This window comes from Micropterus salmoides, unplaced genomic scaffold, assembly GCF_014851395.1.
Source record: "Micropterus salmoides isolate LMB-PRFRI ecotype aquatic unplaced genomic scaffold, ASM1485139v1 Ms_hic_scaffold_1, whole genome shotgun sequence".
NCBI lineage: Eukaryota > Metazoa > Chordata > Actinopteri > Centrarchiformes > Centrarchidae > Micropterus > Micropterus salmoides.
In genome coordinates this window covers 61,642,484-61,655,450 of record NW_024040040.1, presented here as the reverse complement: position 1 = coordinate 61,655,450, position 12,967 = coordinate 61,642,484, and the positions used below count along the sequence as shown (strand labels likewise).

General features: G+C 42.6%; 1 protein-coding gene across 1 annotated transcript; it reads left to right on the top strand.

The window, feature by feature from the left end:
• Positions 1-1,390: 1,390 nt before the first annotated feature.
• LOC119915358 (malate dehydrogenase, cytoplasmic-like) lies at positions 1,391-10,921 on the top strand. The gene is made up of 9 exons (XM_038734883.1): positions 1,391-1,546; positions 2,702-2,800; positions 3,380-3,476; positions 5,396-5,571; positions 7,935-8,057; positions 9,467-9,643; positions 9,770-9,883; positions 10,283-10,372; positions 10,511-10,921. The coding sequence occupies exons 1-9, from the start codon at positions 1,544-1,546 to the stop codon at positions 10,631-10,633; spliced, it is 1,002 nt and encodes a 333-aa protein (XP_038590811.1). The 5' UTR covers positions 1,391-1,543; the 3' UTR covers positions 10,634-10,921.
• Positions 10,922-12,967: the final 2,046 nt, after the last annotated feature.

Here is a 12,967-nt window from a genome sequence, read left to right as displayed (position 1 = left end):
CCCACTTGAAACCTCCTGAAACCCATAAGCATAAGTCTCCGTGGGAGACATCTACGTATCTTGGCTAATAATACCTTAACAATCCCCATGGTTAGATATTAGGAAACCAGATGGATTTATATAATGGAGGTTTTTGGGGCCATTGCCAGGATTTTTAGAAATACTGCAGCCCCCAAAGAAACTTCAAGTTCCAAGATTCAAGGACTTTATGAGGAACATGTCTGAAATGTTTTCCTTAAGGGGTCATAGGTCTTTGTGTTCTTCAAAGGTTTTCGATGGGATTTCAGTGGTGTCCAGGGATACAAAAGGCACTCCAGTGTTTCCAGGATTCAAGGGTCCTAGAGGAGTTTTGGTTCCTGAGGATGTTCCTTGCGTTATTTATTTGTTTTAGGGGGTTTCACGTGGGTTCCTGGGGTTATTGATGGGTTTCTTGAGGTGTTCCTGGAGTTTTTAAGGGGGTTCCTGGGGGATGTGTTGACCCAAGGGGTCTTTGTGGAGGTTTCAAGGGTTTTGAAGGGGTCCCAACGGTGACGTTTTCTTAGGGCTGTTACTTGCACATTAAAGCAGGATGTAGACGTTCTTGAGAGGGTTTTTTTGAGAAATTCCAATCTTCTTAAGGGTTTTCAGTATCTAAAGGTCCATATGGGATGACTCGTAGTTCTTCAGGTGGATGCGGGGGTACCTCTGTTTTTCCCAGGGTCGCTTATGTGGGCTTAAAGTGGGTTCCTTGGTGAATCCTTGATGGATTCTCTAGGCATTCCAGGAATTTTAAAGTGATTCCCGGAGTGATCAACAGCTGTGATGCTGCTAGGTGGTTTATTAGAGGCGGGTCCAGGTTGAACGTGCGTGCGTTAGCGGGGCGGCCGTGGTGGAGTACACAGCCATCATATCAAATTTACTTTATTTAACCAGCCAAGTTAGTTAATAACAAAATTCTGATTTACAACCACAGCCTGGGAGTGAAAAATAATATAAGTGGGACAAACAAATTAATGAGACATGTGAAACTATGCAAGAAACATAGGCAAACACAAACACACTTCACAATGGGAAGCAGGGCGGCAAATAGGGGTCCAATTTGTGTCAGTTTAGGGGTCTTTGACATGAAAAAGTATGAGAACCACTGCTTTATAGTGTTTGACACAGACCACAAACAGTAACAGGGCAGATCTCAAAGCAGTGCGTTGTTCTGCGGGACAAGCGCTGCGGTTCCGCTGTCGGCCACGAGGTGTCGCCAAAGTTCATCTCCCTGAATCTCAGTTAAAAAAGAACCTTTTTAGAAAATCCTCCGCCGTATTTGGCGTGGTGTGGTCAGTGCGGTGCATCATGGGAGAATGAGTTCTCTTTGTCCAATCGGCTGGGTTGTAAAGCCTGTGTTCGTTTCACAAATCGACTACAAGTCCCACAGTGAGTGCGGGACGAGTCGTTTCACCGCCTGACTGTACAACACAAGAACAGAGGTGACCCTTCCTTCCGTCTAGTCCGACTCTGAGCAGGGAGAACAGGAACCGCAGACCTAAAGCACCTCCATCCGCTAGCAGAAATGGTAAGATGGATCATTAGCTGACTATTTTCCCATAGTACAGGTATAAATTATATAAAGGACGTCCTCTATAAAACTTCTGATCTCCATGAAACAGTTTACCGGTCTATTAAATGATGCATTAATAGATGACATTGGGAATAGGGCAATTCAACTTAATCTCACTTTATGTATAATTTATTTCAAGTGGTGTAATGGATGTTTTTTGTGTCCTGAACTCCTGATTAAACAACCAAGGGCAGAGCTGCCAGTTTGTTGCGCACTTACAACACGCACATTAGAGATGTAGAAAACCCCGAAAATAAAACGTTTGCGCCTGCAGCAGAGAGTGCAGGTTTGTTTCCGCTGTTTTAACTTGCTAGTCCTCTGTGCATTCATACATCTGCCTCCATTTTAATAAGGACACGCTGTGTCGTGGCGGCAGCGTCAAGTTACATCATCGGCCTATTCTTTTATTCAGTCGGGGTAACCAATCATGACAGGAGCTTCATCAGTTTGAATCTCGGTTCACATACATGGCAATTTAACGATTCCTCGCTTGTCCGACAAGTTGCAACCGGTGAAAATATGATGCAGGGATATTTCTGAATGTACTGGAAACTTCCTTCATTTCGGCTTCCATATAAACTACTCTACATCAGTTATCGTACTTAAATATCTCCGTTATTCTACTAGTTTCCTCCTTTTCATTCATTATTTCACAGCGACGAGCGTTAGAGTTGCGTAAATAATCATAAATAAAGCTGAAGGTTTCTTAATGTTAATCAGCTGCTTGGTTGATTTTTATGCATGCCGAATTTAAGAGCGACCTCGGGTCATATGAGAAATCTAAAATTAAACTGAATGTCCCACCTACCCTTGCCAATATGCAAGGTCACTCTACAATGCACGACTTTCTTAATGGAGTTAGGTGAAAAGTCCTCTTCGCACAGAAGGGCTGAGTTCCACAGGAGGAGTCACTGATAAAGGCCTTCTGATCCAGCAGCCTCTGTGATTATTTCTTCTGTTAAATTTAGGCTTTATAATTTTAAAATATCACAGTTAGTGATCCAACCAGTTCTTGCCACTGAATGCATGTTACTGCCTGTTCATTTCCTCCTTCTGTTGTGTATGCAGGTTAATGACACACATGAACCAAATGTGTTTGTTTCCCTCCAGGCTGAACCAATCCGTGTTGTGGTAACCGGCGCCGCTGGCCAGATTGCCTACTCCCTGCTGTACAGCATCGCCAAGGGAGATGTGTTCGGGAAGGACCAGGTAAGACTGAGCCTAAAGTCCTAGTTACATAACCTGCAGCAGAGCCCCCTTGCCCCTGAAGTTGATTACTGCACAGACAGCTGGGCGATGCACGGTGTGTGTGTGGGGCTGGACTGTTACATAATGGACTCATGAATACATATTTTAATGTGGGATACCTACACCTTTATTGGAGTAATGGGATGGGGAAATGTTAAAGGCAGATAACCTCAAACAAAAGGAAGAATATCATAATATTTTAAGAAATGCACGGATGTATTCTATGTACTTCTGCGTTCATTCATGAACAGTTTACATTGAAGTTGTGGAACGTTTTATGAGAAAAATGTGGGAAACCTTGGAGGTTTTAAAATTGAGGTTTTCCTAATAAGACATCTTCAGAAAGAAGTGAAATGTGGCATTTGTTATTTTTAGGCCTGATTCCAGCCGCTGCAATATTACAGTTTAAAACCTGACTTTGTGTCCCTGAATGTGGCCTGATGAGACCTTTTTAAAGTCTCTTTTCAGCTCTATGTATTGAAACAGTAAGCTGTAAATGAAATGTTTGACTGTACCTTTGTTGTCCCTCTCGTTTTTCAGCCAATCATCCTGGTCCTGCTGGACATCCCCCCCATGCTGCCGGTGCTGGACGGAGTTGTCATGGAGCTGCAGGACTGCGCCCTCCCTTTGCTGAGGGGTGAGCAAACAGTGTGTGATGCAGTGTGTTTTTCATGGTGGGAGGAAGCCGGAGCACCCGGAGAGAACCCACGCAGACACGGGGAGAACATGCAAACTCCACACAGAAAGGCCGGGGCAACCGGGGTTTGAACCGACGACCTTCTTGCTGTGTTTAAATAGAAATATTCGTGTCAGCTTTTCTAAGATGGTGTGCGTGTAGTTTAGGTACCCATGGGGACAGCTACCTCTCTTTTATCACGCTGATAAGAACAAAATGTTAAACTAACTAATGCCCCTTTACCGCCGGATGGTACCAGCTCTGCTCGCTTTGGTGCCCTGTCCTCCGTTTTACATTGCAGCTCCTCAAACCCACGTCGCATTTTCAGCTGACACCTCTTACCCTGTCAAGAGGCCGGCTTTCTGACGCGCCCTTATATCCACTGAAGAGACGCGCGTTTTTGTAGGATGAAACCGCTTTATTCAGTGTTTTTAATGACTGGGTCTGTTTGTTTTGGAGAGGACATGTTTCAGTGGTAATTCTACTCCCGGGAGAAACAATCTGAACAGTCAAAACACCAAAGGAATCCTAAATTAAAAGCAAACTAACTGAGTTAACGTTAGCAGCAGCGGCACAGCTGTAAACACAACGCAGGACTAGCTGCATACCGGCCTACACTGATTCTCTGACCAATCAGTTGTTGCAGTGTTTTCACATCACCTTTGGGTATCGCCCCGAGTCGCTTGGAACCTCGACGGAGGTGATACCAAAGAAAAACTACCAGGTATCAGATTTGCCTAAGGGAAAACCTAAACGAGTCAGGCCGAGTTGAGCTGGTGCCTAAAAGAAGCTGCTTCAGTCAGAACTAGGGAGAAACTACTGGAGAAACTACTGCGGCTCGTTGTGCTGTCCACAAAAGCTGTCTGAGCTGCTCGTGTTCCAGCAGGAGCACATTTTAATGGTGTGTTTGTGTTGTTTGTCCTTCATAACCTCCCCTCTGCTGCTGCTGTGGGGAGCAGGAAGGAGTGTCTCAAATAAGGCCTCTGGTTGGCCGGTGGTTAAGGCACCACAGCAGCCAATCAGAGCAGTGGTGGGACAACAATGAAAAGAGGGGACGTGAACCCGGACTGAAGTCCAGTCTGATAGCAGCGCGGTTAGTTCCAAGAACCAGACAGTCGGACGCATCTTATCGTCAGGATCAGCCGAGGCGGCAGGAATTTATCTGAAATGAACCCTTTCACAATAAGACTCTGGACCGAGGACGTTAAATAACAAGCGGAAAACGGAATAAATGAATGAAAGTTGTGCAATGTGAAAATCAAGAGAAGGTCGACGCAGATGTTTTATTTGAAATTAATGGAGCTTATCTGTAGAAATACATTGCTATGTTCCTGTAGCAGGGCAGCTGTTCTGTTATCTGCAGACAACAGATAAGATATCCCTCAGTTCAACAGGCTGTTAATAAATGTTGATAAAAAATTAGCCTTGCAGGTAAATGATTTAAATCTGTGAGTAAGAAATAAGATGTTCCTCTTCTTTAAACTTTAAATATTAGTTGAGGTGAAGATTTTATTTTCAAAAATCTTTAGTCTCTTTCAAGAAAATCTTCTGAATCTTCTATTTTTGGAATTGATGATGAAAACCATTCATAACTTCATAGGCAAACGGCTTTACTTTGACATCAGTTATCGTTGAAATGTAACTTTAATGCTCGAGATTAAGAAGAGATTTACAGCTGAACACTATTCAGTCGTCACAAACAGTTGCCTTTTATTTTTAATGTTGCCTTTTATTTTTAATGTAATATTACCACAAATACAAAAACTGTACACAAAGCCCTGAACACAATATACACTACTACTACTTATAATAATCATACCCTAATGTGCATTGTCCCTTAAAAAAGAAATAACTGACACCTCCCGATGCCCCCCCCCCAGAGGTGATCCCCACTGACAAGGTAGAGGTGGGCTTCAAGGACATCGACGCCGCCATCTTGGTGGGCTCCATGCCCAGGAAGGAGGGGATGGAGAGGAAGGACCTGCTGAAGGCCAACGTGGCCATCTTCAAGACCCAGGGATCCGCCCTGGACAAGTACGCCAAGAAGACCGTGAAGGTGACAAATCACTGCTTAATTTTATTATATTTAGTGATGCCATTTGATCAATTGATTGGTGAATTTGCCCCACAGGATCATGATGTGCTTGGAATGGATCAGTCAGTTGGAAACCGTTGTGCAGGGAGGATCGTTTGTCTTAGAGCTTTCTGAGAAGTTGTTGTTATTAGGGTTGGATATTGTTGAAATTTTATTGAATCCGGTTCTTATTGAATCAGGGGTCTGGTTCCTTCAGCGCAGATCCTGTCAGCGCTCGGTGACCTTCATCCTCTTCCTTGCTCATCATCCCCTTCATGGCTAAAGTGAAAGGAGTCTCTGTCCTAGAGGGGCGTCTCTGGGGACTCATTTGTAGCCATCACTGGTTTCCCTTTAGTATAAAAGGTGTTTTGTACCTGAGACGTTGCTACTGTTAGCGTTAGCTGGATCTGGGGCGTCATTGTAGCTGGGAGAGCGCGGCACGTTCAACACGGTGCGTTCCTTCAGATTCACGCCGTGTTGAAGTAAACGCTTCGTCATGTTGGAGCTGCTTCCTGCCTCGCACCAAACCTCCTTACTGCAGCTGCTGCATTCTGCTGTGGCCTTCTCTCTTTTAGTGAAGCTAAGCCAAACTGTGGAGCGTTTGCTGCGGTCCGCCACGGTCCAGGACTGGAAACAGAAGGACTCTCTTCTTCATGCTTTGTTAACAAATGAGGTGACGTTAGGTCGGCGTAGCGGCTCCTTTGATGGAGTGTAAATGCTCACTGCAGTTCAGTCAGGAGCTGAGATATGCAGGAAGTTAGGAGCCGAGGAGCAGAATCCAGACGCACGGGTCTAAATGAAGCCACAGGTCTTGGACATTTGGTATCGGTTCTTGACATCCAACCCTAGTTGTAATGTTTTTGTTAGAAAGAAGCCAGTCGACTTCAGCTGATGAACACAGGGAAGTAAAAGTGCTTATCCAGCGTCTCCTGCCTCAATGAAACTCTGTTTCTCTGCTCTCACGTTACCTCTGCGTCTGAACAGCAGCTTTGTGTTTCTGCAGACCTTTTCATCTGGAAAAGAGCAGCAGGTCAAAGTTCCTCTGCGTGTTTTGAATCATTTGCAGTTTGTACTGTAATGTGTAAAAGTCCACAGCGTGTGGATCAGCAGGAGGGGCCCCTGAAGGCTTAAGTGTGACGAAAGAGGTCAAAGCTTCACATGTAGGGAAGTTGTGGAGAAAAGAAAACAGCCTGAGGTTGAACTGCTTTTACACTGGAAGCTCAAACAAAACAGTTCTCACTGTCTTTATATTTTTTTCTGTTTTAAACCAAAACTAATAAAAGTCCATTTAGAATTAAGGCGATAAAATATATTATACTCTCCTCTAAATTTTAATCATGAAAGAGTTGAGATTGTCCTCCAGTTTTTCTGTTACCACAGATTCTTCTCAGGTCTGTCGAACCACCTGGAGAAAACAGATTAGTTCACACTAAACTCTCCTCTGTGTTGCAGTTTGTGTGTTAGTAGAAACCCTTTTTCTGTCAGTATTTAGTATCATATACTGAAACATCCACAAGGAATGAAGAAGATTCTCATCTCAGTCTGTCGTAAGCCCGTCATGTCAGCGAGGATTCTGGGAAAGTGAGAAAGAAAAGCAGCTTTCCCAAGAATGAACATGAAGATGGTTCAGGTCTGAGCTCGCTTATAAAAGAAAGTCTAAACAGAGCAGCTCCTGACTTTATGTCCTGCATTTGTTGAGTTTAGCTTTCTTTACTCAACATTGTGGAAAACTGCGTTGTTGGGTAAAAGCTTTTGTATTTCCCTCAGATTCAGAACATTATCATCACCTTGTGTGGCAGTTTCTTCTGCACAGATTCAGAACATTTTCACTTGGATGTTTGAAAGTCAACTAAAGAAGGAAAAAAAAGGCTCTCTCCTGACAGCTCCACTCTGTATCACCGCCTGTGAAATGTCCCCAGCAGCTCCAGATCTTAGATCTTGTGGGGAACATTTGTTTTGTTTATTTAAATAAGGAAATCAAAATCATTCTCTTATTATAACAAATTTGCATTTTCAAAGAGCAACTAAACAATTGATATTCAACCTCGTAGTTACAGCCGTTAATCTGAATCTGTGATGCGTATTGGTCCCAGAGGTGGCTGAAATTATTTATATCTGAATGTTGTGCACAATATCTTTGATCAGATTGAGATCAAACTGAGCCAAATGATGCATCCAAATATGCCTACACTGCAGCTGTAAGAGTGATGCTGGCAAGCAGCTCAGATTTTGTGGAGATGATGTTTGTTGTTTTATTTTAGTGTTGCAAAACCAGGGTGATTCCATCTTGTCACCTGTGTGAGACGCCATCAGTCTGATGGAGGTGTTTTGATTTGTCACGTCAGGTTCTGGTGGTTGGAAACCCGGCAAACACCAACTGCCTGATCGCCTCCAAGTCTGCTCCTTCCATCCCCAAAGAGAACTTCTCCTGCCTGACCCGACTGGACCACAACAGAGCCAGCTCCCAGGTAAGTACACCAAGGACCACAACCTGTCTAACCCTTAAAGGCTAACTTTAGTATTTTTCAACCTGGACCAGTGACCAACTGCGACATTTTTTGTAAATGGTCCAGTATTGAGCGAGCGCGCTGCAGTCTGCAGCAGTGAAACAGGGCTGCAACATAATCAATGCGGGCAATAGTGCCCTGTCAGAGCATGTCCACTTAAGTGCTTATTTTTGCCACTGAATGGCTCAGACTGTTAAGTGTCTTCAACATTATGGAAAGGATCTCTGCAGAGAGAGACTTTTTCTTTTTTCTTTTTTTTAAAGAGTAACATGCTTTGTGTTTAAGAAACAGGCGCTAGATAGCACTCAACCAGACTCCACTGACAACATTTTTTATCTCTCTGGTGCCTCAATTAGTTAGTTTGTGTTATTGGGTGACTTTTTTTAACGTTTTAAAAACACAAAAGTCGCATAACAATGCAAACAAACAAAGTCACACAATAACAAACTAACCAAGGGAGGCAGCGGTAGACCAGCAGTTCCTGTGTACTGTGAGGTAAAATCCCCTACAATTATCTTGTACTGATTGCACTTTTTGTTAACTCTAACTTCTTTCCCTAGGTATTTACCCCATTGATGCGATATGTGCCGTTAGCACTTACTAGTATTTACTGCAGCTTTTATTATGTATTGTCAGTTGTAGATCTCATGCTGTATTTGATGATCGTATGCTGTTCCTCAAGTCGCGTTGCATAAAAGCATCTGCCAAATGAGTAAATGTAAATCACTGTTTTATCAATGGAGTCTGCTTTTAGCAGAAATAGTTGCTCTCATCAAAGTGACCAGACTAAAGCCGACATTTAAGAACCCGACAAAATGTCCTCACTCTCAAGGTCTTGAACTTGAACTGGTTGTTCTCAGTACCAGCATCAGATGGAAGGCTAAAAATCAAGTGTCTGTATCAGAGATTTTCCTGAAGACTAAAATCCAAAACCATAAATCCACAGGTAATTCAGAAAAACAAAACGGTTTGATTTTACCACATTTGTTGAACTAAAAAGGGTTAATGTTGGGAAAGAAAATGTAATTCTGTTTTTTATTTACTTAACAAGCCCGACAAGTGAAACAGTGACAATGGTCCATCCTCCATCAAGCAGCTTACACGCTTTCGGCAGGCTTATTTTAAATCTGTACAAGCTGAATTATAAGAATAAATATAATTAGCTGATTATAACGGCCATTGAAACCGTAACAAATGCAATATATGAGAAGAGCCTCTACTATGGTTGTTTTTCATTAATGATAATCGAGTGAAGGTCACATAGTATAATCACATTAACGGATGCATTATTGCCAATTGCTTTAAAATTTTAGAAATAAGTAGAATTACTACCTCATAACACTGCTGCTGCGTCTGTCCCTCACCTGCAGGTGGCGATGCGTTGCGGCGTGTCCTCCGACAAAGTGAAGAACGTCATCATCTGGGGGAACCACTCCTCCACCCAGTACCCCGACGTCCACCACGCCAAGGTCAACCTCCACGGCACCGAGACGCCCGCCTACGACGCCGTCAAGGACGAAACCTGGCTCAGAGGAGACTTCATCTCTGTGAGCGCCCTCGTTCGATTTCATTAGAAAAAGAGCTACAGTTCTTTAATTAGAAAGATTTTCAGGGTTTATTTTTACAGTTAATTATCCTTTTCAAACCTCCTCCTCTTCGTATTCCTCCTGCAGACGGTGCAACAGCGCGGTGCAGCCGTCATCAAAGCCAGGAAGCTGTCCAGTGCCATGTCTGCTGCCAAGGCCATCTGCGACCACATGAGGGACATCTGGTTCGGCACCAAGGAGGTCAGTGTGGACATGCAGATTGTATAACTTTGTGTAAATTTGCTGTCCTCTCAACTTGGACATTTTCACTTAGGGGTGTAGTTTAGACATGTCTGTGATGTGTTATTTTGAGGGGACAGCAAATTTAAACTGTTCTACAAGCTGCACACTCACTACTTTACATTGTAGCAAAGAGTCATTTCTTCAGTGTTGTCGCATGATTTTTATGAGATACTGTATGTCCCTGCTGAACTTATGACAGTGTCAGATTTCCCACCCATTTTCCTGTGGTTGTGGCCAGGAACTGGACATCAGTCTGTGTTGTTTTGTGTTTTGTTTTTGTTAAGAAGTTGATGCAGGAGGTGTTTGTGTTGTTGTAAATTTAGACTAACTGACGTTCTTGTATTTTCCTGCCGACAGGGTGAGTTCATCTCCATGGGCGTGTACGCTGGCGGAAACTCCTACGGCATCCCAGAGGACCTCATCTACTCCTTCCCCATCCAGATCAAGGTGAGTCCATCCTATCAGCTCCCTGACACGTATACTTCTGGTTCCAAAAAACCAAGATGGCAACGGCCAAAATGCCAATTTCGAGGCTTCAAGCTGGTAGCTCGTCCTCTGATCTTCTCCCTCTGCCGCCCCTCACAGGATAAGTCCTGGAAAATTGTTAACGGACTCCCCATCAATGACTTCTCCCGCGCCAAGATGGACGCCACAGCGGCTGAGCTGGTGGAGGAGCGAGACACCGCCCTGGATTTCCTGTCCCAGTGACTATCTCCCCCTGCTGGCCAGCAGCAGCAGCAACCCTTAGATCACTGCTCGCGGCTCTGAAGACAGAACCTTCCACTCTTATTAACCGTCCCGTCTGCCTCTGTGTGTCACCTGTGTGAGTGGGAGTGTGTATGTGTGTCACACGGCCACTTCTTCAGGTTTTCAGAAAACCTGTTTAATGATCACAACCTGGCCTGCAACACACGCTGAGAATGTCTCTGTTGGTAGATAACTCACTAGCTGTTCAGAAACTGTAATGAAACCAATAAAACAACAACAAACCTGAAAGAAGTCCCTTTATTTAATTTTTTTTATGCTGCTTTGACGTTCCTTAGTCTCATTATGGTTATTTCACCACTGAGCTACCTGCAGTCATCTGAGGCCAAGAACAAATTGCAGTCATAAACGTAGGGCCGGATGCCAAAATGTTATCACGATAAGTATAAAATCATTATTTCTTTTGGGTTTCAAGGCTGATTTTGCTCCTGAGTGAAAGTTGAAGAAGCCTGATGGTTTTTTTGAACATTTGTTATGTTATGGAAAAAAATGTAAAAATACTCTATGCTGACAAAAGTAATGGGACACTTACACATTACTTTTATGACATCCTATTCTAAATCCACACGCGTTAATATGAAGTTGGTCCCCTCTTTTCAGCTTAACAGCTTCCACTCTTCTGGGAAAGGTTTCTACATAATTTTAGTGTCTGTGGGAGTTCTTGCCCGTTCATCCAGAAGAGAATTTGAGGTCAGACGCTGACGTTGGACGAGAGGGTCTGGCTCGTAATCTCTGTTCTAGTTCATCCCAAAGGTGTTGGATAGGGTTGAGGTCAGGGCTCTGAGCGGTGCAGTCAAGTTCTTCCACACCACAATGGGAAAACCATTTCTTTATGGCTTTGTCATATTGAAACAGGACAGGGGAAAAAAACAAACTGTTGTCTGAAATCATATGCTGTAGCATTAAGACTTCAACAAAACCAACCCATGAAGAAACAGCCCCTCCCAAAAGTATTAGGACACGGGTGCCCAGTACTTTCATCTATATTGTGAATCGATCACACATATTTTGGCCTTTAAATCCCAAACATCAAAATAAGTGTCATTGTATGAGTAAATGTAAAAGTCTTTATTTGTATATTTAGTTATTGTATAAAAGAGATTATCAGAAGTTCAATATGTGCTTTGCACTTACTTTCTTAAAGAAACTCCTACAGCTGTTTCAACAGTGTCCAAAACATCTGATCACACAGAAAAAAGGTTTCAAATCATCTTTAGGAAAGGTTTGTTTGTATAGCTCCTTACAGAAGACATAAAGGACGATACAAAATATGAAACGAAACACAGGGCAATGTTAAGCAACACAGAGACGATAAAGCTATGAAATTAAGTGAACTTAATTAAAGGCAGTTAAAAAAAAAAGAGATGATTGGAGCAGATATTTTCTGTGTTTGCTTTTGATATTTTGGTAATCAGAAACTGAAGGCTCCCTTTCCATGTTGCATAGGGGCAATTGGTTGTAAAGCTTTTATTTTCTTTATACCAGAAGTTTTTAAAAATGCAATAAATCCCAATAGAAACCTGATGAGTGAAGTGGTGATGGTACAGTGGATAAGTCACATGCCTTTGGTGTGAGAGACCAGGGTTTGAATCCACTGTGACTGAGCAAGACACTTAACCCCTTGTTGCTCCAGAGGTGTTGCTTTGGATAAAAGCTTTAGCTAAATGAATAAATGTAAATGTAATTTAATGAGTGATTTCCATCAGGCCCTGTTTCTATCCTCCTTTAAGTTATGATCTCTATCACATCCAGTGTTTTGCAGTGACTTACTTTAACAACATGGTGGCAGCATCGATCCATACTGGATTCCTGATTCATATTTGGGCTGAAATTATGCAAAGTATATTTTTTAACAAAAAATAAAGTTGTAAAACTAAAAATTTCATATTTGAAATTAATACTAATGGCTGATTTGCGACAGAATAAACAGGGATTGAGTCAAAATTGGATGCAATTGAAACAAAAATGAATTGAATGGACAGAAAACTACAATGGAGTATTAGGGCCATATTAAGGGGAAACGTTTTATTTATTTATTTTATTCCATTTCAAAAATAAAGTAAAAGTGAGGAGAATAAAGTACCATTTCAACTTTATTCTCGTCATGTTGAGTTTATTCTGGACATTTCGACTTTTTTCTCGAAATGGTACTTAAACTTTAGTTTCCTCATTCTGACTTTATTCTCTAAATGGAAAAAAAAACAAAAACAACTTAATCCTCTTTTTTTTTCACTAAATGTGGCCCTAATACTCCGTAGAAAACCGAATGAAACGGGC